The sequence below is a fragment of the Delphinapterus leucas genome, chromosome 2, assembly GCF_059928025.1.
Source record: "Delphinapterus leucas isolate spDelLeu-1000000601 "Yukka" chromosome 2, BTC_Dleu_Yukka2, whole genome shotgun sequence".
Classification (NCBI taxonomy): Eukaryota; Metazoa; Chordata; class Mammalia; order Artiodactyla; family Monodontidae; genus Delphinapterus; species Delphinapterus leucas.
This window is the reverse complement of record NC_143130.1, coordinates 179,052,260-179,077,479: the sequence shown is the minus strand read 5'-3', so window position 1 is coordinate 179,077,479 and position 25,220 is coordinate 179,052,260. Positions and strand designations below refer to the sequence as shown.

General features: G+C 49.1%; 1 protein-coding gene across 4 annotated transcripts in view; it reads left to right on the top strand.

Annotated features, from left to right (window-relative positions):
- CDC42BPB (CDC42 binding protein kinase beta) overlaps positions 1 to 25,220 on the top strand; it is a 115,429-nt gene that overhangs the window by 44,770 nt on the left and 45,439 nt on the right. For 3 of the 4 annotated variants that reach the window (XR_016392282.1, XM_089908231.1, XM_022576028.2), the window contains exons 2-5: positions 581 to 672; positions 6,844 to 6,927; positions 10,968 to 11,063; positions 18,527 to 18,675. Coding sequence is in view for 3 of the 4 variants with exons in the window: in XM_089908231.1 (XP_089764357.1) it covers positions 581 to 672; positions 6,844 to 6,927; positions 10,968 to 11,063; positions 18,527 to 18,675 (421 nt within the window). In the remaining variant the exon portion in view is untranslated. The remainder of the gene's footprint in view (positions 1 to 580; positions 673 to 6,843; positions 6,928 to 10,967; positions 11,064 to 18,526; positions 18,676 to 25,220) is intronic. The other variant, XM_089908232.1, reaches the window with a different exon arrangement.

Here is a 25,220-nt window from a genome sequence, read left to right as displayed (position 1 = left end):
TTAGTTTTCTTCTTCCTAAAATGTGGATGGTCATGGAATGAATTTCAAGAACGTGTGTGCTGACCTCGTGGGAGTGGTGTCAGATGCTGCTCCCAGCCCAGCCCCCGTTACCGTCAGGGGCTCCGCGCGTCTCTCAAGGGTGGTTGCCCGTTGTCGCGGAGAACGCCTTGTGTCCCCCCCCAGCTGCCCTGTGGCCCTGAGAGCCGGCAGGTGGTGCCCAGAACTCACGGACCTGGTGAGCCGGTGCCTGTGCCGCCCTGCAGAGCAGACGGGTGCCCAGCGGGGAGAGCTCAGCTTTCATGATTTTTCTAGGGGATCTTTGTTGTGATGGTATTTGTTATAACAGATATTGAAATACAGGTGCCAGTATGAACATCCACATTAATTTGGCATAAATACCGACTTTCCAAATGTTAATGACTTTACAGATATTAAGTGTCTTAAAAAGTATTCATTCATTTAAAAAGTAAAGTTTTTTCTAAAGAAAGTATAACTTAATGGAATACCCCAATCAATTAAATTTTTATCTATTGTCAACTTTTTAGAGTAAGTTGTTAATTTTACTTCTTTTAATTTGTAGCTAAACCATTTACACAACTGGTGAAGGAAATGCAACTTCATCGAGAAGACTTCGAAATAATTAAAGTAATCGGAAGAGGTGCTTTTGGTGAGGTAAGATAAACTTATTTTTGTTCATTTTGCCTAGCAGCTCCCATCTAGCAGTTTTAGGGTCCTGTACATTGATTTTGGGACGAGGTAATTATTGGTATCATTTGGAGAGTTCTTGGTGGATAAAATCTGAAAGAGAGTTAAGGAGAGAAAAAACAAAAACAAAAGCTGGTGACTGGTGAATTACCCTGAAACTTGTCTTGACCAAAATAGTTCTTTCTGACAGATAAGTTTTTAAAAACATCCGTTTGTCAGTCAAAAAAAAGTGTTGGCAGCAGTTTTCAAAAAAATACAAGAAGGGTCGCATCAGAGTGGTGCTCATCGTTCGTAGCTTGCCTACCGTCCTCATGCGATTGTGAGTCCCGCCCCCTGTGTTTGGAGGAGAACAGCTTGTGCACCGGGTCCTTGTGACGCGCCCTGCAGCCCCCCCCAGCTCCGCCTGGAGCTGCTGTCCCTCCTGCCAGCTCCCCGCCCAGCCCGCCTGGGTGTGTTTACAGGCGCTTAACTGAACTACATTAACTCCTCTCCTTAGGTTTTGCCGGTGGCACTCCCAGGCTGCGGAGCTGTGCGTGTGGGTTAATGAGATGCTCTGTGTCATGTCCAGCAGCGCGTGTGCTCTGTCCAACACAGCCCTGCTGGACGTGACTCTAAAGTGCTGCAGAGTGGGAGACAGCATTTGTTGTGCATGGCGTACACTTCATATTGGGCAAAATATACGTGGAAAAAAGCAAAGCAGGAATTTAACGAGATAGCTGCTTTGTTCTGAAGTAGCTCATGAGTGGAAACCAGGCCTGTGATCTGTCTTTGAAAACATCTCAGTATTTTTGGTGATTCTTCTGCTACCAGCACCTGACGACAGCCCTGCTTTATTCGCAGGGCTTCAGTAGAACACACCAAAAGAAAACATTCCTATGAGAAAGCTTTCAAAATACTCGAGTGAGAAAGCTCTGGCCTGCCTGAGTGAGTGTGGGCAGTTGTGTGTTGTGCCCTCATTTCTTCCTTGGAAACTGCCCTGGCCTCAGATCAGACCCCAGCCCCACGCTCTGTGGCGAGCCCCGTCTCTCATCCTCATACCCTCCTCTCCCTCACCCAGCCTGGTCTTCATACCCACCCCTTCCCCAGCCCACTCCTAAGAGCGAATCTCACCAAGGAGTGGGTAGAGGGGAAGTAGCGCCCCAGGGGGGCTGCTTTGGTGGCAGCCTTGTCCTCTGGGACGGCATCTCCTCCCAGGCTGACCTCGGAATGACCCTGGATTCAGGACTCCCCGACCGAATTCAGCTCTGGGCTGGGACGGGATAGGGAGGTTGTTGGTTTTTTTTTTTTTTTTGGTACGCGGCCCTCTCACTGTTGTGGCCTCTGCCGTTGCGGAGCACAGGCTCCGGACGCGCGGGCTCAGCAGCCATGCCTCACGGGCCCAGCCGCTCCGCGGCATGTGGGATCTTCCCGGACCGGGGCACGAACCCGTGTCCCCTGCATCGGCAGGCGGACTCTCAACCACTGCGCCACCAGGGAAGCCCGGCAGGCGGACTCTCAACCACTGCGCCACCAGGGAAGCCCGGGTTTTTGTTTTTAAATATTAAGGTATACTTACATGTAAAACGCACAGATCTAGGTGTATGGTTTGAGTTATGACAGATGTCTACACCTGTGTAAGCAGCACCCCAGTCTATATAGAGCACTTCTGTTCCCTAGCAAGTTCCTTCCTGTTTCTTTCCAGAGCCTCCACCTCCTGTAAGCCCCACCCTTCCCCAGGTGGCCACTCTCCCGATGGCCGCCAACAGGGAAAAAATTGAGTTCTGCATAGAAATAACAGATCTCTGAGCTCTAGTTAGGATGTGATGAGGTAAGGGAGGGTTTTTGTTGTTGCTCAGTGAGAAGAAAGAGAAAGACTTTGAAAGCTAAACCCAATTCAATTCGCTATATGCTTTCACCGACCGGCCCCCTTGTACCAGGAGTTGTGCCGGGCTGCTGGACACAGCGCCGAGCAAGACCCAGGCCCATGCGGAGCTCCGCAGTGACAGCGAGCCCGTTAGGGTGTTGGGGGCCAGGGGCAGGGAGAGACTCCAGGGCAGGAGCCGGGCGGCCTTTGGGAGGAAAAAAGAAAGCACAGGAGAGAGTGTTGTTGTGTCAGAACAGCCGGCGGTTACTTTTAGCGCTCTTCTTTGCCAAAGGACTTGATGCGAAACTCAGTTCCTGAGTTTAAAGAAGATAACATCGATCACTTTTTAGCTCTTCCCAAATCTCGGAGCCCCCCCTTTGCCTTTGCTCCCTCTCCAGGCTTTAGCAGCTGCTTTGTGCATTCCCTCCCCGCTCCCCCTCCATCATCTCTCCCTGGGCCCTGTGGCCTGCGCTCAGCACGCCAGCCCTCCTTGCCCAACTGCTCTGGCCCCGTGGCCATTCTGGGTCCCCTGCACACGAGCGCCAGCCTTCCTGCCACAACTAGAATTCCGGGCTCTGTGGCTTGTATTCCCGCCACCGCGCTGCCTCCCTGGGATAGTCTCGTAATCACGTACCTGAAATGCAGCCAACTGCAGCCTCTCTGTCTCTGACAGCACCAAGTGGATCACAGAAGTGAGGATACCCTTAATCATTGTTGCGTCCAGGGTGTTCTTCACATACAGTTCTGATTGAATGGTAGGCCAGGGAAGGGTGAGAGTCTGTGTGCGCCCCCGCCTTGGTGCACAGGTGTGTGTACCTGTGCTGCTGAGGCCATGGCACGGGGTGCTCAAGAGCCCTGCCCCTGAGAAAGAGCTCACGGAGTCCAATTTGAGAGGAGTGTATGAAACGCTTACCTCAGCAGAGTTTAGCAAAACGTTTCTAGATTATTATTCAAACAAGGATTGGAGTCCTGGGGCATTGCCCTTTTTCTGGAGCACAGTGACTTTGAGAACACCTTCGTCCTCCCCTCAGCGTCTCGGGGACAGCGGCCCAGGAAATTCCTAAGACCCTGGCACCCTTCTGGAGGCTCGTTCCTCAGCTACTGGGGTGCGGTGCCCAGGGCCATGCTTTCGGCGTGACAGCAGCCCCCCGCAGATGACTGCGTGCCGGGCAACCCAGGCTTCGAGCCCCTGGAAGCCTTGCGGCCACTGGCTACACCGCTGGCCCATTGGCAAGATGAGAAGTCAAGCCCGGAGCGGGGGGCCTGGCCCCAGGGCGGGCTGTGGGGGCGCCACTTGAACCCCACCTGCGTGACCCAAGGCCTGTGTGTCCAGACACTGTGCCCTGCCGTCTCTCTTGTTCCTAGAATGACTTAAAGAAACAAAGCTTTGAAAGCTTTGTTTAGAAACGGTTTCAAATTAACAGAACAGTTGTATGAATACAATGGTTCAAAAACAGTCTAACCCTTTACCCAAATTCCCTTTTGCTAGCATTTTATCACATTTTCTTGATCATATTATAGCTGTGCTGCTCTTGCTTGAGCTTGCTCCCTCCCTCCCTCCCTGTGTGTGTGTGTGTGTGTGTGTGTGTGTGTGTGTGTAATTTTTACTGAACCACTGTGGATGAGTTGCTTACGTCAAGCAAGACCCTCTACCCCTAATACTTTAGTTCCTGTTCTGATAGGGATGGTCTTTGACATAACCACAGTTCATAAACTTAAATTTAGAACTGATAGAACACTTTTTGTCCAATCTGCTGTCTTATACCAGTTTGGCCCAGTGATGTTCTTTGTTTTACCTTTTTCCTCTTGTACTGGATCTGGGCTAGCATCAGGTATTATACTTAATTGTTGTGTTCCAGAATCACTTTTTAATGTTTTGTAAAATTACTTTGATTTGTATTTCTTTACTTAAGTGTCTAATTTTGGGGAGATTTGTAGGATTATCATCTCTCTTTGAAGGAATTCAGACTAAGTTTTCGGCTAGGAAGAAGCTTCTGGTGAACCAAACGAGATTCTCTAAAAATTATTTCTTTTATAGGTCGTTGTACAATAGAGAAGGTTTGTTTTTGGTTGTTTTACATTAAATTTTACTTGTCTACTTATTCTTTTGTTTTGTCTGCGTTGGGTCTTGATTGTGGTACGCGGGCTTCTCATTGCGGTGGCTTCTCTTGTTGCGGAGCACGAGCTCTAGGCGCACGGGCTTCAGTAGTTGTGGCGCACCGGCTTAGTTGCTCTGCGGCATGTGGGAACTTCCCGGACCAGGAATCAAAACCTTGTCTGCTGCTTTGGCAGGCAGATTCTTAACCACTGCGCCACCAGGGAAGTCCTTGTCTGCATATTCTTGGTTTGATACGTGTTTTCCATGGACAGATACATTCTTTTTCCTTCTACGTATTTTATCAGAGCCATCTTGCGTGTTTTCTGGAAATGGTCTGTGCCCTAACAGGCCGCTTGTAAAGAAATCAAATTTCCTGTGTTCTGCGTCTCATTTCCAGCAAGATCTGGATCATTCATGAGGCTCGTCATTTTCAGAATTTCATTATTTTCCTCAAAGGTTAACAACTCTACCGTTCTTGCCAAGTTAGACCTTTTGTGTAGTAATTACTATGTGGCTTTTTTTTTTTTTTTAACTCTAACATCTCACCTATCTGGATTATAGCTAATTCCCAGGAAGAAATAGACACTTCTAACATGATGACAAAGTGTGTGCCCAGAATTCTTGTTCTTAGACATGTCGGAGAGCCCACAAAGCCTTTATTTACGCACCGTTTATTTTTAATTTATTCAGAGTCGTAGCGAGTTTGGTCAGTGGTTTCTAAGACCGTAGCGAATAGACAGCAGCTTAGGTGTGGTGTGCCATGGAGTGGCAGTGAGAGGGGTGACTGAGGGCGATGGCTGGAGGGTGATCTCGGTGTACTCGTGGGCAGGGGGCCCTAGCTGGGAGCCCTGCAGAGGAGGGCAGATGCTTCTGACCATCTGCAGGCTCTGGAGCCACATGAGGGCATGTTCGTGGTGGACCCCAGCCCCGCCCGCCGTCATCAGGCTTCGGGAGGGTTATATCTAATTATGACGGTCAGTATAATACAGTCCTAAAAGGCACGCACCTGAGGATGAGCCTCTGCCGCTTCTTAGGCATGTTGTTCAACCCCTCTGGGCCTCAGATTTCACATCTGTAAAGTAAGGATATTAGAAATAGCCACCATCTAGGGCTCTGGAGACGATTAGCTGAGAGGGTGCAGGTCCATTGCTTGGCACAGCTCCGGGCATGGGAAGTGGTCCGTGAGTGTCAGCTCTCATGGTCACTTCAACGATGTTGTTGTGTGGTGGTGTTGTTCAGAAAGTAAGGAAGTAAGTGATTCACTTTTAGAACTCTTTGTTCCAACCCTGCTGTGTGGCTGCCTGCCATTGGCAGCAGAAAGGCTCAGAAGTTATTATCACTGCTTATGGTTTTGTGAAGGGGACTTAGGTCAACGAATGACTGATTTATATAGGGTAGGATGTAACATATGATGGTGCAGACATCACATCTGGTGTTGGTAGTAATGGAAGAGTTCATTTGAAATTTGATGAAGACCAGGAGTTCCAAGAGGACTTCCTGGAAGAGGTGGCATTTGAGTTGTACCTTGAAGAATATGGCTGACAGCCAGCACACTAAGGGCTAATAACTATGTGCCTAACCATTCTGAGCACATTAACTGTGTTGACTCATTTGATCCGCACAGCAATCTTAGGCCAGTCCTGCTGTTATCCATTCTAGTTGTAGAAACTGAGGCACAAAGAAGTGAATTTGCCCAAGTTACATTCCAGAGCCCCCCTAGATACTCACCAGCCCAGTGAAGAAAAGATCCCAGAGTTAAGCCCGGGCACGTGCAAAGGCTGGCCGTGGGCATGAGAGGTGGACATGGGCATCGGTGGAGGCGGGTAGGCGTGAGTGGGGATGGAGCCCTTGAATGCAGGAGGGGAGCTTGGGAGCCACTGACGAACTTCAAAAGCCATTACCGTGAAAATCCCCAGACACACCAAAGTAGAGGCCAGCAGAGCCCCATGTGCACCGGTGCTCAGCACTGAAGCGTTTCGGACTGAGCAGATGACATCATTCAAGCTGCAATGTAGTTAAAATCAAGTTTTGATGCTTAAAAGGGCAAATCTTTATTCACATAGAAAACTTTACTTTCCTTAACAGGTCATTTTCCAGGGTTTCCAGGCAATTAAGATTTCCCTGTAGTTATATGAAATGTGCTGACCTTTTGTGTTCCGTTGACTAAATTTTTGTTAAACTCCCATTTGTGTGGCAGGTTGCTGTTGTCAAAATGAAGAACACTGAACGCATATATGCCATGAAAATCCTCAACAAGTGGGAGATGCTTAAAAGAGCAGAGGTAAGTGTGGAGCATTAAATAAATAAGTAAACGGGTTTATATGCACGAAAAGGGGTGATGAAGCCCAGCTGGGCAAGACCACATCTGGGCCTGCCTTCCTTGACAAGAGCAGGCCGCTCTTTGTCAACAGGACCTCAGCCCCCTCCCAGCACCGTCTGCCTTGGTGTTGACTCATTACCAGGTGTCCTGCTCACAAGCTCCCCCTCAGGTGTGTCTGCAGGGGCAGTTTAAAACCTCCATGGAGGGACTTCCCTGGCGGTCCAGTGGTTAAGGCTCCACACTTCTACTGCAAGGGGCCTGGGTTCGATCCCTGGTCGGAGAACTAGAATCCTGCATGCCTGTGGCATGGCCAAAAAAACCCAAAAAATGAAACAAAACCCTTCAGGCATTTATCTCAATTCTGCTCCCTCTGCAGAAGGAATTATTGAATTTGGAAATGTTTTGTATTCCCTCCTCGAGGGGAGTGAAGATTATAAATAAAAGTAGATGGCTGCTGCATGGCAGCCTCTGACCCGCTTTTTCTTTCTTCTTCGTCCATCCCTGTGGCGGCTGTTTCGTGCCCCCGACCCCGCTCTCCCCAGCCCCACGCCCAGCCCCCACTGAGACACAGGTTCTCCCTCTGGTCCTTGCCAGACTCACCTCCACTGCCTCCCAGTGTCTGTACCGCCCGCCCTGTGTGTTCCTCCATTTCACATTCACCTTGGAGCCAAGGGTCCTTCCTTTCCAAGGGCACGTTGCCATCAGCCTCCTGGCTTTGTCCTTTCTGAGCTGCCCCCATCACTGTCCTTTGTTCTCTGATTGGCTCAGTGCCCGCTCTGCACCCAAGCCGCTGTTCCCCTCCTCACACCGCTGCTGCCCTTTGTTTGCCCGGCGCTCTCCCCTCCAGAATTGGCCACCTCCTCCTTTCGACATTCCTTCTGTGGTTTCTGGCCTCTCTCATCCTGTCACTAAACCCTCCTTGTGATTCTAGGTGGCCCTTTCCTCTTTTGTTCTGGATTTTTACCTGCCAATGACAGTCGCCACCTTGTGTGGACAGTACACACGCCTCTCACTGAGGCCGCGTGGCTCTCCTGAGCTCAGGTTTTCCCTCCCTCGCCGGGCACTTCCGCTTCAGCATCCCCCCCCCCGCCGCCCCCAGTGTCTCAGGTTCATCATGTTAAACTGCCTGTGGCTTTTCCTCCTTCCCTGTCTACACCCAGCTATGGCACCCAGCACAAGGTCTTACACCTGTTTATTGCTCAATAAATGCATGTTGGTTGACTGAGTCATCACCAGTTTTGCAGCCACCAGGGCTCGAAATGTGGGTGGCCCATGACTCGGCCTCAGCCACCCCCTTCCGAGCCTCCGTCCCTCTTGGCTCCGCTGGTGTCCTCCCCGCCATCCTCACCCATCACCTTCCTCACCTCGTGCTGCAGCCTCGGCCCTGGCAGCCCTTCTTCATGCCATCACTGGCTTGTTGGCAAACACAGGAAAGTCACTGAAGCAGTTCTCTTGTGGGGGGAAACGTCTACTGTTGCATGAAAGTTTGGGAAAGGAAATAAGTGTTTGGGGAAAGAAATACTAGCAGCAAATTCTATTGAAGTTTATGTTTTTACAGGAGTGATTGATTTTTGAAAGGTGATCGCTGAGCCATACATGGTATGACTTGTTATGTTAACCTCTGGAGTGAAGTGTGTGTGAGGTCCTCAGGTTAGGGAGAGGTGATTCTCACCTTATCATACCAGTTAGTATTTACCCAGATGTCACAGCGAGTGAGTACATTTTAGAGAAGTAAATATTGCTTTTTAAATGTAAATCTGGTTACACAGAACCCATTTAACTGGCACACTCAGCACCAAGTCCAAGGTTGTCTGCTAATCATGGTGATTATCCTAGAATGTGTACAATGGGCTGTAAGTATGTGTGTGTGTGATACATACAAAAATGTAATATAGGTACAGTGCTGGTTAAGGTAATTTATCTTTTTATTCACATTTCATTTAGTAGGCTTATTATATTGTATTTTCATTTTTTTAAGTTTATTTTATTTATTTATTTTTGGCTACGTTGGGTCTTCGTTGCTGCGCGTGGGCTTTTCTCTGGTTGCATCGAGCAGGGGCTACTCCTCGTTGTGGTGCGCGGGCTTCTCACTGCAGTGGCTTCTCTTGTTGCAGAGCACAGACTCTAGGCATGTGGGCTTCAGTAGTTGTGGCACATGGGCTCAGTAGTTGTGGTTCACGGGCTCTAGAGCGCAGGCGCAGAAGTTGTGGCACACGGGCTTAGCGGGATACACGGCATGTGGAATCTTCCCGGACCAGGGCTCGAACCCGTGTTCCCTGCATTGGCAGGTGGATTCTTAACCACTGCGCCACCAGGGAAGCCCTTCGTCGGCTTATTTTAAATATTTAATTTTGTAATATTGACTTCAAAAACTCATCTTTAAAAGCATGACTTCAACAAGAGTTGGCAGTAGAAAAGTCACTAGGCAATGGAAGTTCATAACTTATAGACCGGGCTGGGCTTTTAGTTCTTTATTTTTTTGGTCATAAAAGAAAAAAATTAGAAAGTTTATCTGCTCTTAAAACTATTGAACAGTATTTCCTCTCTGTGGGTACCATACTGGCGATCCTGGTTTAAGAACGGGCTTTATGCTGAATGTTGTTAGGTAGACACTTGAGGATGTGGATCAGAATCTGGTGGAAACAGTGTTCCAGACACTGGGGCTTCTGGGCTGGCCCCGGCCCCAGGACTCAGGTTTTCTTTCTGCTGCCCCTTCCCCAGGCCTGTGGTCTGGGGGCCATGGTAGTTTCAGAACCACTTGTCTCTGCACATCTGGACGTTGTTAAGTTCTCTCATCTGCTTCAGTTAGGAGAATAGGACACATCTACCTCAATCCCGTTTTCAAAAGAAAAAAACTCTTTTTAAAAGTTTAGAAAAGAGGGCTTCCCTGGTGGCGCAGTGGTTGAGAGTCCGCCTGCCGATGCAGGGGACACGGGCTCGTGCCCCGGTCCGGGAAGATCCCGCATGCCACGGAGCGGCTGGGCCCGTGAGCCATGGTCGCTGAGCCTGCGCATCCGGAGCCTGTGCTCCGCAACGGGAGAGGCCACAACAGTGAGAGGCCCGCGTACTGCAAAAAAAAAAAAGTTTAGAAAAGAAAAACTTGTAGAAAAACAAGTTCTGAAGGTCACCAGGAGACTCTGAGAGAACAGGTGGAGAGCTTGCTGCGGTGCTGTGTGTGCAAACCCTCCCCTAGGGGTGCTGTCATTTTCCTTAAGCTTTGCAAGTTGGAAATACAAGGAGGAGTTAAAATCTTCTGTGGTCAAGAAAGAGGACATCTTATTATAATTATACCAAAGACCTAGTTCCTTTTAAATACAGATTCTATCTGTGTATTAAAGCTCTTTAAAAAAAAAAAAAAAAAAAAAAAACCCACAGCAGCCTAAAAGACGGCCTTCTGCCCGTGTGCTACAGGCCATGGATCTTCATAGGAGAATCCTGTTAGCATCATGTGCATCAGTATACTGTGAATAAATCACATTTCTTGAAAATACCTGACCCAGGTCTGTAACTCAGATCAGTAAGCAGGTTTGTGCCCTGTCCGGCCAGCCGTGTGGCTCCTGAACTGTAGTCCTGCAATGGGGGTGGGGTGGAGGGGATGGGACATGAGGGGCAGCCACACCACAGGCTACCCCGAGAAGTTGGCGACACTGGAATGGGGGGCAGCTCAGAAGCTGTAGCTGAAACGCACGCGTGAGCTGGGGTGAACCTGGTGTGCTGGCCCTGGAAGCGGCGTGTGTGGGAGGGTGGGTGCAAGCCCCAGGTGGGGAGGTGAGTTCTCAGCGGCCCTTGGGGCACCGGGGTGAGGGTCGGGCTGCAGGAGCAGGAGAGAGCAGAGGTTCAGCTGGTGCCAGGAGCCCCACTGGGAGGCGGCAGTGCGCCTGGCTCCCTGCGTCCCAGAAGACAGGGGACACTGTCTCCAGAGCCTCTGTCTGCTTGGGACTGTGCTCTGCAGGGCACTTTCCCGATGGACACAGACTGACTTTCTCCCCAATTCTTTACAGACGGCTTGTTTCCGGGAAGAACGCGATGTGCTGGTGAATGGGGACTGTCAGTGGATCACCACGCTGCACTATGCCTTTCAGGATGAAAATTACCTGGTAGGTGTGGGTCACCAAGAACTTAAGGACTCTATCAAATGGCATCTCACTGAAGTGTTTCGATTCCTTTGTGCTGCCACTAAAAAATGAGTGAGACACTGGAACTGTCGTTGCCTAAATGTATATTTGACAGATAAAACTGAGGGTCTGTTTCCATGTAGTCATCAGGTGGACTTCTTTCCTCTAATCACTAGATACGGTGCTTATTTTATTCTTGGTTTATTATAAACTGGGGGTTTAAAACATTTTCTATCTTGAATTACGTAAAAGAATAAGAAATTGCTGTGGGGATTTAAAATGTTTGACCCTTTAACCGAGTGGGTGTTTCTGCCACGTTTCCCTGACGGCCAGGTCGGGTGGCACGTGCTGGTTTGCAGCCCTCCCCGCTGGAACCGCTGACACAGGTTTTGGGGTGACTCTTGGTCCCCTTGTTCTTGTCACCTGTTTGTTCTGATTGGAGCTGGGGCTCACTTGCAGTGTAGGCAAATCAGCTTTGTGATTCACGTGTGTGGGTAGAATTGCGCTCGGACGCCTAGTAGAACAGATGCAAGACAACCGGTTTGGAGTGAAAGGGAAACCAGACTTTTGGCTTAGGGCCTGAGTGACTCCACGACTGCTTTGTTAGGACTTTTAACTCTGAGAATGACTTTCCAGGTTTGCCTAAACCTAAAAATGTGCGCACCGTGGAGCTCTGGGTAGACGGGGCCTGGGCAGACCTCAGGGAAGCCGGTCTCAGCCCAGCTCCTCTGGCCGGGGCACAGCTGGCATGTTTCCCCAGCAGTGGCCGCACGGGGCTTCGAAGGCAGGGGCCTCGGCTGTGTGACTTGTAAGTTCCCTCTCAGTAGTGGGCTCCATTTGCTTACAACAAGTGGAGTCATGGAGGATTTCTTTTATTTATCTTAAAATAATCTCTTGCAGACATCAGAGAAATCCCTTAGATACAGTAGTCTAGGGTTAGGTAAAATAGTTTGTTATATTCTTTATTTAGATTGAAAAAACATGTGTTTTGATGGAAGGGGCAGCTGGGGTTTATTGAGCACAACCTATGGGTTATCGCGGTCAGTCTTCCCAGTGGCCAAGTGAGTTAGGCATTCATGATTTTTCACCATTTTATGAATGGGGTCTGGGGCAAGGAGGGAGGAAGTCATTTGTCCAAGCTTATCACACAGATACAGGGATTGTGCCAGGCCCAGCCCGGGCCCCTCTGGCAGGAGGTGGTGCGCGTTGCCCTCCCTCTGGCTGAGAAAAGAGTCCTCCTGCCCTGGGGCCATCTCTCCATAACCCGTTGCTTCCGGGACCAGTGTCCCTGCGTTGAGTGGACTGTCTCCAGTTCACTTCCTATTTTGACAAGAACTGAATGAAATCTCTAAGGAATGCTAGTCTGGGTCTGCACAGAAGGAAGACAACTTTTTTTGTTTCAGATAAGTTGCCCTGCAGTCAGCGTAGCGTGTTGCCAGCTTATTCTGAGTTAGAACGGCCGGTAAGGAATTCCTGTGATGGAGCATCTTCTTGAGTTTGGGAGCTCCCCAATCAGACGTACGGTGAAGACCGCGGAGAGAAGGATGCCAGGGGCCCTGGCCCTTCCTAGTTCGTGAATACGGGGCTGCAAGACCGGGTTTGGCTCCTGCCTCTGCTACCCACGAGTGGCGTTTTTAGGGGCAGTCACTGCCCTGCGGGGAGGAGGTGAGGAGGAATGAGGCGGGAAGTGAGCGGCCTGAGTGCCGCTGGGGCGCAGGGTGCAGCAGGGTGAGGGGTCTTCCGTGACACGGAGCCCGCCCCACAGAGCCCGCTTGTGTTAGAGTTGCTACTGTGGGTATCTAGACTGGGCATTTTGTAAAAATTAAACTTGTTTCACCAGTAACTAAAAGGGTGTTGCCTTATTGACTCAAGTCAGGATTCTGTGTTATGTGACAGGGGACATAATTGGTAGCGTTCTCTTATTCCAAAAATACGTTTCTACTTGCCTGCCTTATCAGCCTTTGCAGGTTACTCTTCTTGTAAACTTGTTTTCCAGGAGCCCATCAATCGTATTTGGCACCGCTGTGATACACTTTTGTTTTTCTTTTCAGATTTCTAGGTGGACAGGGAAACCGTTGAGCTCCGCTAGATGCGGCGCTTGCCTCACTCCCACTGTTTTCTTTAGGGGCACCCGACTCTCCTTCACCCGTGTGTCCGTCCGCAGGTGCTGTGGTCTGCTCCCCCGGATTACCTGCGCTCTGCCCAGCTGTCGTTCTGCCCACCCTCCCCAGCGCTGTCACCCTTGCCTCCTGCTGGGCCCCTCTCTGGTCCTGCTCTCGTCCCTCCTCCTCGAGTCTGCCCTGCACAGGGCAGCCAGAGGAAGCTATAATCGTGGAGCAGGATGCAGCTTCTCGTGGTTCTCAGAGTGGAGCCCGACGTCCCTGCCGTGGCCCACGGGGCCTGGCCTCAGCCCGTCTGCACTTGCCGCGCTCTTCCCCAGTCGCCGGTTCCCGTGTCTCCAGGGCCCACGTTCCTGCTCCTCTCAGTCCCTTTGTCTGGAAGGCGACCCTGGCCCAGCCGGCTTCCTTCTGCCCTTCAGACCCCCGGGCCTGGGTCCTCGCGGTGTCCGTGTGCGGGAGCCGCCAGTCGGGCCCTCCCACGCCTACAGTTGGGCTTTCTTCCTGGTCCCGTCACTCTGAATTCCTGTGTTCACCTCCCCCCACGTGATGTCAGTCCCGTGGAGGAGGGACCCGTCGCCTAGCGGGTGCCGACAAGTTTGTTATTGAGAGAGTGAGCGAGCCAGACGTCCTTTGAGAGTCGTCTGTGTGACTGGAGTTGTGCCAGGCGTGGGAGCGACAGGACTCCTGCCCGTAGGAGCCGCTCTTGGGTGGAAGGGATGGGCGACAGTGCCAGGAGGCCAGGGTGGGAGGCCCGGCTGAGGCTGCCGTTGGGCAGGAGGGGGCAGGGAGATCAGGGAGGCTTCTCAGTGGAGGGGTCGAGTGAGGTGAGTCTTGAAAGCCGAGTTCTGAGGCAGGATGGGAGGGCTGTTGAGAACAGGGATCTGCAGGGAAGGCTTCCTCCTTAGGCCCGGCCACAGGCTGATGGCTGCCCTCTCCCAGGAGACACTATGCCTCATTTAAGACCAAGGACCTGGAGTCCAGTTGCCTGGGTTCACATCCTAGCTCTGCTGCTTGCTAGCTGGGTGACTTAGGCTGCGTCATCGAGCCTCCTTCCCTTACCTGTAAACCACGGTCATGACAGTAGCTGTGGCCAGGGCAGTTTTGAGGATTAACAGTGATGGTGGCGGTAAATCGTAGAACCTGAAGGCACAGCACGTTTTAGTTGTTACATCACGGACGGTAGCTCTTAGTACTAGGGTCTCCATAATACTAAAGGATTGTCTCTCTGGCTGAGTCATCGGGGAGTGGGATTTCCTCTCTCTGTTCATTGGTTAAAAGTTAACTGCTCAGGGCTTCCCTGGTGGCGCAGTGGTTGGGAGTCCGCCTGCCGATGCAGGGGACACGGGTTCGTGCCCCGGTCCGGGAAGATCCCACATGCCGCGGAGCGGCTGGGCCCGTGAGCCATGGCCGCTGAGCCTGCGCGTCCGGAGCCTGTGCTCCGCAACGGGAGAGGCCACAACAGTGGGAGGCCCGCGTACGCAAAAAAAAAAAAAAAAAAAAAGTTAACTGCTCAGACCAGAGCATCCATCTCTTAAAAGCATCAAAGGGGGCGGTTCCTGGGAGGAATAGCTTCTCCAGCGGTCTCTGCTCGGCAGCCCCAGCAGTAGGGGTGCTGGCTGCCGCCCTGACTCTGGCTATGCCAGACTCTCTCTGCCTGGTGAGATGACCCCATCAGGTCTCCACAGCCCCTGGGGCTCCTCCACCGTAGCCTTCAGGGTGCAGCCAGAGGGGCTGTCTTCCAGTGGAAGACTGTCTTCCGGTGGAAGGCTGCCCAGCACTGCTGGCCCCGGGCCCGTGAGTGCTGAGCGAAGGGATGGCCCAGTGCTGTTGGTGGAGCACACCCAGCGCCTCGGCCTTTGCCCTCTTGGGGCTCTAGTTTCCACTCCAGCAGTGCATTCTCTGACCCTTCCGTGGGGATGCACCCATAGGAACTTACCTTTCAGTTTGTTCATGAAACTGTTTTTCTAATAAGAGCCGCTGGTTTTGTGATTTTAGGTAATTCACCTCCCTTCTCTGGTCCTGTGTCCTCTTCGTGTGGCAGGAGAAACTGGAGAAATAGTTTTAAACCGCATAAAACTTGATGGAGTATTATTTGTGCTTCCACTTTGGGCCATTAGCTTTTAGAGCACCTCCTGGAGTGTCGAACCTTTCAGTCATTTTTTCCACTGATTAAATACATGTACGTGTATATATGTATTTTCCCCATCTAGGCAGTTATTATCTTAGCATTTGCTCTGAAGAAGATGGTCTGTCATAATCAAGGATGTTTGTCATCTCCACATATTTTTTTCCTAAAGGAGTTGGCGTCTTCTGCCTATGCTAGTTCCTGTGTGCCTCTTGACATGATTTATAAAGTCCTTCCAATTTTGGAGGGGGAGGATTTCTCACAAAGGAAAAGAAAAAGTTCCTGTCCAGGAAGTTTCCATTCTAGCATATCTTCAGAAGAAGATCATCTGTTTTTCATAATCAAGGATGTTTGTTATTTCCACATTTTTTTTTTGGAGAAGTTGGCATCTTCTGCCTGTGCCAGTTTGTGGTCTAGACAAAGAGTATCCAAGTGTTGGGATGTCCTGCCCCCACGTCCCCACACGCCTGGTCCCTCTGTGGACCGATCGCAGACTCTTAACCACCCATGGCCCTGGGGGAGTCGGGTCCCCCACAGAGTTGGAATCAGGCAGGTCATCAACTGCTGGAATCACTCAAATGAGGTGTGGCCATTCCCGAGGTTCCCGGGCAGACAAAGCGGGTCAGGTGCAGGTGACACAGCTTTACTGATGGCAGTGACAGCTCAGCTCACCAGGGAATGCAGCACGGGCCCTGAGAACAGGTTATATAGTGTGTGCTGAGCCAGCAGAGATACCCGTCAGACCATAGCCCAAGATGCCCTTTCTCAAACATTGAATATCCTCCCTGCACATATAGGAACACCAGCCCTTCGGGGAGCAGACACTTGGGGAGACAGAGGCTCAGCTGCCTATCCGTGGGCTGGGGTCTCTAGTGAGACACTGTGAATCTGCATCTGTTCTTTCCTCTCCTGCCTTTACTGTAGGTGAAATTTCCATATACATTTATTTTCCTTTTGAATTTTGTATTTCATTCGTCTCTCACTATATCCGTGAATCAACACAAAACTATTTTAATTTTCATTTCTTTATGATGTATGTTATGGGACTTCATTCTGTTTTTTTCTTCAGACATTTTGAAAATATTATTATTTTGTATATTCTTCTTTAACCTGATTAAAAAATGGGCGGAAGGGACTTCCCTGGTGGCGCAGTGGTTAGGAATCCACCTGCCAGTGCAGGGGACACGGGTTTGATCCCTGGTCCGGGAAGATCCCACATGCTGCGGAGCAACTAAGCCCGTGCGCCACAACTGCTGAGCCTGTGCTCTAGAGCCCGCGTGCCACGACTACTGAACCCCTGTGCTGCAACTACTGAAGCCTGCACGCCTAGAGCCCGTGCTCTGCAGCAAGAGAAGCCACCGCAATGAGAAGCCCACACACCGCAACTAAGAAAGCCCGCATGCAGCAATGAAGACCCAACACAGCCAAAATAAATAAATTTTTTTAAAAAAGGGCAGAAGAACTGATAGACATTTTTCCGAAGAGGAAATGCGGCTGGCCAACAGGCACGTGAAAAGACGCACAACATCGCTAATCATCAGGGAAACGCAAATCAAAACCACAGTGAGACATCACCTCACACCTGTCAGAATGGCCGTCATCCAAAAGAACACAAATAATGAAACGTTGGCAAGGTTGTGGAGAAAAGGGAGCCCTCCTACACTGTTGGTGAGAATGTAAATTGGTGCAGCCACTATGGAGAACAGTATGGCATTTTCTCAAAAAACTAAAAATAGAATTACTATGTGACCCAGCAATTCCACTCCTGGGTATATATCCAAAAAAACCCCCACCAAAAACACTAATTTGAAAAGATATATGCACCCCAATGTTCATAGCAGCATTTTTTTGTTTGTTTTTTTACAATTGCCAGCCTAGGCGTCCATCAACAGATGAATGGATAAAGAAGATGTATATATGTATATAACACATATGTAATGGACTACTACTCAGCCATAAAAAGAATGAAATTTTGCCATTCGTAGCAACATGGGTGGATGGGAGGGTATTATGCTAAGTGAAATGAGTCAGAGAAAGACAAATATTGTATGGTATCACTTATATGTGGAATCTAAAAAATAAAACAAACTAGTAAATATAACAGAAAAGAAGCAGACTCACAGATACATAGAACAAACTAATTGTTACCATTGGGGAGAGGGAAGGGAGAGGGGCAGTATAGGGGTAGGGAATTGAAAAGGGGGTTTCTATGGGATTATATGAGAACATGTGTGTGAAACTTGAAAATTGTAAAGCACTATAGAATTTAAAGAGTGTTTCATTCAATAAAAATGAAGAGGATTGGGGTAAAATATTTCTGAAGAATATGAAAAAATGATTTGTACAAATCAAAAATAATAACACTGCTAGTTTACATAGGAAGATTTAACGATATCAAGAAATCAGCAGTCCTTTCAGGGGCTTCCCTGGTGGCCCAGTGGTTAAGACTCTGCGCCTCTATTGCAGAGGGTGCAGGTTCAATCACTGGTTGGGGAGCTAAGATCCTGTATGCCGCCCGGTGTGGCAAAAAAACCCCACAACAATATCTTGTATATCATTCAGCCATAAAAAGGAACGAAATTTGGTCATTTGTAGAGACACGGATGGACCTAGAGACTGTCATACAGAGTGAAGTAAGCCAGAAAGAGAAAAACAAATATATTAACACATACATGTGGAATCTAGAAAAATGGTACAGATTAACCGGTTTGCAAGGCAGAAATAGAGACAGGTGTCCCCTTATATGGACACCAAGGGGGGAGAGTGGGGGGGTGGGTGGTGGGATGAATTGGGAGGTTGGGATTGACATACATACACTAATATGTATAAAGTAGATAACTAATAAGAACCTGCTGTATAAAAATAAATAAAATCCAAAAAAAAGAGAAACCAGTGGTCCTTTCATCAGTTTATAAATGGAATGTGACTTCTATATTGATACCATCTGATTGTGTTGTACAGGTAGAAATTTTATTGACAAGAAGAATAAGTATTTACTGAAATCTCTTCTCAACTACAGCAGCATTATGGTCCATCAGGGTCCTTGTTCTGGGGAGGAAGTCCTGGATGACAGGAACAGCAGGAAGCCGTCCACCCAGACTTGAGGAGTCCAGAGCTCCTGCAGTGGAAGCTGACCTTTGGTTGTTAGGTTTCGTGGTGACTGAATGTCATCTTCTCTGCCCTTCTCTTCCCAATTGTAGTACTTAGTCATGGATTATTACGTGGGTGGTGATTTACTGACCCTGCTCAGTAAATTTGAGGACAAGCTTCCAGAAGATATGGCAAGATTCTACATTGGTGAAATGGTGTTGGCTATCGATTCCATCCATCAGCTTCATTACGTGCACAGGTAATCACCTTGTTATATATCTTATGGAAATCACCTTTAATGTGTCAGGATATTCCTTTCAGAGTCCCCTGAGTCGTGGACCCCAGTTCCAGGCTGTGCAGGGAAGTCGTGCAGTTAGTGGGTCCTCCCTTTGACTGCCATGCTGCAGGATGCCTTACCAGGTCGCTGCTTTACACCCCAGCACCTGGCTCCCAGGAGACCCCAGCTTTATGTGACTGTTGTGACGCTCTAATTGCTGTCAGCTGAAGTCACCTTGTCTTTTGATATTTACCTGCCATTGGCTCATGTTCTCCCCTGCCCAGCCTCCAGAGCTCATGCCTCAATCACCCATAAAACACTCAGGAAAGGGGGCCTGGGTTGAGGAGAGGGGCTCACATCACAGCATCGTAAAGGACTTGAATTGAGTGAGTGTAACTAATCTTGCATGTCAGACGGGGGCGGGGGGCGGGGGGGGGGCAGGGGGCCCCCTCCCGCCCTCCCCACCCCTCCCCCGCCAGGACAGCGGCCTTAGTGCCTCAGCCAGCCTGTGCCTCTGTGTCAGTCTCATTCTACCATTTAAGACAGTGCTTTAATCCTGTGGGGTTTGGGTGGGGTTTTGTTGGTTTTGTTCTGTTTTATTTTATTTTTATCAAAGTATTTCACGGCAGTAGCTTTAAAAAGTCAAATAGTTGTACAGGGCTTAAAACAAAACGTGAGTCTCCAGCCATCCCCCACCCTGCTGCCCCTTGCCATAGGTAATGATGGACAGTTTTTACTTGTTTCTTCTGTTTACTTCCATATTTCTAAATAACGGGCTTCATTGCTGTTTCACTTTGTGTGGGGGGTGGGGAGTCTTAGACCACATCTATCGAAATGGAGATTTGACTCTTTGACACAAGTAAGTACATCTGTCTCTCATCCCTGTCTCCCACACAAACTCTCAAACTTCCCTCTCCCATCTGGCCCCAGTTAGTAAAATACAGTTGGCCCTTGAACAACATGGGTTTGAACTACACGGGTCCGCTTATACTCAGATTTCTTTCACTAAATACATAATACAGTCTTACACGGTCTGTGGGTGTAGACCCACGGGTATGGAGGGCCGACTGTGAAGTTATACTCAGATTTTCGACTGCGCAGAGGTTGGCACCCCAGCCCTGGTGTTGTTCGGGGGTCAAATGTAATAACTTTTGGCTAGATCAGTGTGTGGTGTTTATAGTATACTGTGTAAATATTACAGATGAGCCTGGTGGTATAAATAGTTACACTTCCTATATAAAGTTTTGTTTCTTCTGGAGTTAATAATTGCACTGTTTTTTTCTTTGGCTACTTCTCTGTGTTGCTGCCACTAACTATCCCCAAATATCGTGACCAAATTGTAAAGCTCTGTACATTCAGACACACCAGCAATCCTCGATCTACCTTCCTGGATCCATCCCTTCTGTCTTTCCCACGCCTTCCTGCTCTGGTGGCTCTCATCGTGAGGTTTCTTTTTGAGTGGAGAGGTTCTCTTCCCGTCTCCCTGGGATGGGCTCCCTTGTTTTCTGAGTCGTGCGTCTTTCTGTTTCTTGGTTTATTCTTCTGATTTGGTGGCACATATCCTCCAGCAGTTTCTGGAAAAGGAGGTGTGTGAAATAATTTTTTTGAGAGGAGCATCTTAATTCCCTTCACATACGTGGCTGACAGATGATCCCGTGTGGAATTCAGTGTTGCCGTCGAGAGGTTTGCAGCTGTCATGAGTCCCCTGACCTTGCACTGTGGTCGGGCTGAGCCTCTGAGCCTGTCAGGGATTTTCCTAAGCAGACGCAGCTCCTGCTCTGAGGGAAGCAATGGCTCCCAGCGTCAAAGGAACAGCCCTTCAAGTCCTGCCAAGAGTGTGACCTCATTGCCCTGTGGGGGGGGGGGGGCAACTTGCCTGGGACCACACGCTCCTGCCCAGGGCGCTGTGCATAGGTCCCCGTGTCATGGGCGAGCCCAGGGAGCTGCCCCCCGTAGCGGTTGCTGCTTTTAGGGCCATGAGGTTTGGGACAGGGCATTTCCTCTTTTTCCTGTTTTCTTTAATGTCGTTATGCCTGCTTTTATAACAGTTATTGTTGTTGTTTTCAACGTTAGATTTTATACTCTTCTTGAGAGAACTTTGCCTAATTCACAACAGAGAGATGAATGTCTTTGTATTTGTCACAGAGCTCCAGGGAAATTAATTTGACTGCCTTTTGAATAGTTTATTCTTTCCTGTTTTTCCCTAATTAGGAAGCTTTCTCCTCATTTTCTTAATTGGTTGTGTAGAAGTTTTGCTCTATCTTTTAATCTCTGGGCATGGTAGGAAACATTAAAATAATTCAAGAATTTTTTTTCCCTCAAAGTCAACTCCATATTCAGACTAAGTGCTTGAATGACCTAGTGAAAACAGTAAGCTCTGCGTTTTTGCTAGAAAGTTCACAAAGTTAGGTAATACAGGAAGTCAGTCCTACCCAGTCTCCGGGGGATGTAAGTTGAGGCTGCGTTTGGCGGGGCCAGAAGGAAATGAGTTTCATCAGCACAAGACTGTTCTCACTGGTGGATTGGAGGAGCGTGGTTCAGACCGTAGCTTGGGGCCCTTTCCCGTGGGAGGATGTGGGCCTTGGCGACTTCAGGCAGCGCCCGCCGCCCCGCCGGCCGGGCTTCTGCGTGTGGAACGGCTGCTCCCTGGCTCTGGACCCCTGCGAGGCTCACTGTGCCAGAAGCAGTGGGGAGCTCGGACCTGGGACCCCACCCCCCCGGTGGGTGCCGCCGCTCTCTGAGAGGTCAGCCCCAGATGCCAGCAGAGGCAGAGACCGAGAGCGACAGGCTCACAAAGGATTGCAGCTGGGAAATCACATCCCCAGAGAGAACAGAATACGTACAGCTTACGATCGAAATAAGAACAGGTACACTTTTAAGAGAAGGAATATTCAGAGAACAAGAAAGGCCTTAGAAAAGGAAAATTAGAAAGCCGAGGAAAAGAGGCGTGGAGTAGGAGTAGAGGACCTGGACGAAGACAGAGGCGGCCCGGGGCCTCCAGGAGCCGGGCTGGCGCGGAGGCCCGTCCGTGGAGGCACAGGGACCAGCCCCGCGCCACCTCCACCGAGCCTGCGGCTTGGTTTTGCAGTAGGAAGCCCCACGGGCGCACTGTGTGTCGCTCAGAAATGGGACAGCAGTGGGCGGGAGGGCCTCCTTTCTCAGCGCATCACGGGCAGAACAGGAAAGGAAAATCAGACTGCAGTCTGTCCAGGGCTGTAATCCCACCCACCCGGCCCCGCCCCGGCCAATTCCACCGTTTTAACCAGAGTCACAACAGCCGACAGAGAAAAGTCCCTTTCGGGGGACTGGAGCTGCTTCTCAGCTGTGCGCCTGACTCTACTGGAAAAGCGGCCACCGCCGGGTTTGGAGGGAGAGTGGGCTGGGTTAGTCCCAAGCAGGGTGGTGGCCCATGGGGACGGTCAGCTCATGGATTGGCTGCTCTCTCAGTTGGTGCTGTGGGGACCACCTGCCCAGCCCAGAAGCACTGCTGGTAGGAGCTCTGGGTTAGTCCTTGCCCTCGGCCTCCCTGGTGTTTTGCTGAGAGGGCCTTTCTTTGTAACCTCCCTGCATGCAAATAGGCAATTCAGTTTTTTTTTTAAATAACATTTATTGATGATATTATATTTTAAGTAGAGAATCATGCTGCCCAGATAAACCAACACCATTGGGAAAAAAAGGTGCACACAGATGGTTAGCAAGCTGAACACCTCTGGAGGGTATGAAGGGAGAGGGGCAGCCTTTGTGAAGACCCTCCCCACCCGTCTTCTTAGACTCAAGTAGTGATTCACTGCTGCATAGTTAGGACTTTTCCCCTTTGTATCTAAAAGCAGTCTGTGGGGAGACACTTTAAGATCGTGCATGCATCCTCTTCAGAGTTTCTCTCCTACATTTAGTATCTGTTGATGATTTTTGCCCGGGCCAGCCTTTACTGTGATGGTTGCAAAATGACGATTTCCAAACTCCAGGATCCACTCCACGTTGAAGCACCTTCCTTCTCTCCCATTTGTCTATTTATTATCAGTGTGGGTACCTGGATCCTTTGTCACCCCAACGGTTTATAATTTGTCATTGTCTGAATTCTTTTTATGCTTATATTGTCCTATATTTGGCCAGTGGAAGCCCCTTCTACCTGACTCCCATGTTTCTGACATGCCCTCATCGTTTTTGAGAACTGCCTTAGTTTCTGGCTCATCTCGTACCTTCTCCGAGGAACCCTGGTTCCTTTAGTGGGGGATGGTTTTAAAGACCATATCTGGGTGCTGGGTGTGCTCGAGTTACAGGGTGTCTGTTTTAGGCCCCTCAGTGGACAGAGTAAAGTGCATGTCTGTACACGTCCGCATTTATACATACAGACCCATGTCTAATTTGGGAATCACGAGTTACCCTTCTGGCTTTCTCCCGGTCCATTTCCGTCTCCTCCTCTGGCTCCCGGCAGCACCAGCACGTCCAGTCATTTGCCCAGCGCTGCCATGTATCTGAAGTAGCTTCAGAATCGCTCTGCTTTTTTTATTACTATAATTTATAAATTTATTTATTTATTTACTTATTTTTGGCTGCGTTGGGTCTTTGTTGCTGCGCGCAGGCCTTTCTCTAGTTGCGGCGAGCGGGGGCTACTCTTCATTGCACTGTGCAGGCTTCTCATTGCAGTGTTCTCTTGTTGCAGAGCATGGGCTCTAGGCGCGCGGGCTTCAGTAGTTGTGGCTCGCAGGCTCTAGGGCGCAGGCTCAGTAGTTGTGGCACACGGGCTTAGTTGCTCTGCGGCATGTGGGATCTTCCTGGACCAGGGCTCGAACCCGTGCCCCCTGCATTGGCAGGTGGATTCTTAACCACTGCACCACCAGGGAAGTCCTGAGCTACCAGGGACCCTCGCTCTGCTTTTATCCTACTAAAAACAAACCTAACCCTAGCCCTAACCCCACCTCCCAACTGCAAGTGTCAGGTTCTCTGCCGTAAGTTACTTAGGTTTGGGGTTTTCTTCTACCCCATTTCCCTTCAGTGCTGTTGTGTTACTGGTTTGAAATACAGTTGGGTTCACTGCTTTCATCAGCTTTCCATTTCAGCTGCCCCTTCCCATCTTTGTTGATTTCGTTTCCTTTTTTAAGCATGTAGAACACAAGCATGCTTCGATAATACCAAAACTAAGCAAGGTTATACTCAGAGCTGTCACTTCCTTCCTTATCGCATCCACCTCATTCCCTGCCCCTTCTAAGTAACCAGTTCCTTGTTTTCCGTTTATTGTGTGTGTGTGTGTGTGTGTGTGTATGCGTGTATGCAAGATGAGCAGACATGTTTCCTTATTTCTCTTTTCCTTAAACAGAAGGCAGCATGGTTAAATATGCACCTAACGCATTTTGTTGTTTTCACTTAACGTATCCTAGAAATCATTCTGTATCAGCTCATGGAGCTCTTCATTCTCTTTTACGTTTGCACAGCACGCCACATGTATCGGTACCATAGTTAATTCTCTTGTGGGTGGACATTTAGGTTGTTTCTAGTATTTTGCGATTATAAATAATGCAGTAATGAATAACCTTGTACCTACATCTTTTTGTATTGTCGGTGTGTCTTCAGGGTGAATTCCTAGAAGTGGGATCACTGGATCGACAGAGAAATAAAATACATATTAGATATATACTAACATTTTTTATTAGCTTTATCAGATGTTGCCAGTTTCCATCCGTAGAGATACACCTTTTTGTGTTCCTACCAGCAATGTATGAAAGTGCCTGTTTCCTTGCAGCCTTGGCAACATAGTGTATTTTTATGTTTTTGCCATCTGATGGATTAGAGATGGTTATACAGTTGGGTTTTTTTGTTTTTGTTTTTTGTCTTTCTTGTGGAGCTGAATTTCATTTTTATATCTTTCTGTGTGAGCTATTTATTTCATGTCATTTACCCATTTTTCTGATTTGTAGCTTTTTCCCTTCAGTTGCTAAATATTTGCCCTTTATCTGTAATATATGTTGCAAATATTTTTTCCCAGTTTGCCATTTCCTTTTTGATTTTGCTTATTGTAGTCTTTTGCCATGTAGATTTTTTTAATGTATTAAATTTATCGGTCTTTTATTACATTGGGATTTTGAGTCATAGTTAGAAGTACTTTTTTTTTTAAAACCCCAGAGAAAAAGAAGACCCATGTTTTCTTCTAATAGTTTTATTTTTAATGTATGGATCTCTGATCCATTTGGAGTTTATTCTTGTATAAAGAATGGATCTGGGCTTCCCTGGTGGCGCAGTGGTTGAGAGTCCGCCTGCCGATGCAGGGGACACGGGTTCGTGCCCCGGTCCGGGAAGATCCCACATGCTGCGGAGCGGCTGGGCCCATGAGCCATGGTTGCTGAGCCTGCGCGTCTGGAGCCTATGCTTCGCAGTGGGAGAGGCCACAACAGTGAGAGGCCCGCGTACCGCAAAAAAAAAAAAAAAGAATGGATCTGATTTTATCTTTAACTAAAAGGCTCTTCAGCTGTCCCAGCATGAAACTTATTTGTGTCTGCCCGCTGATTTGAGATAACATCTTTATTATATAC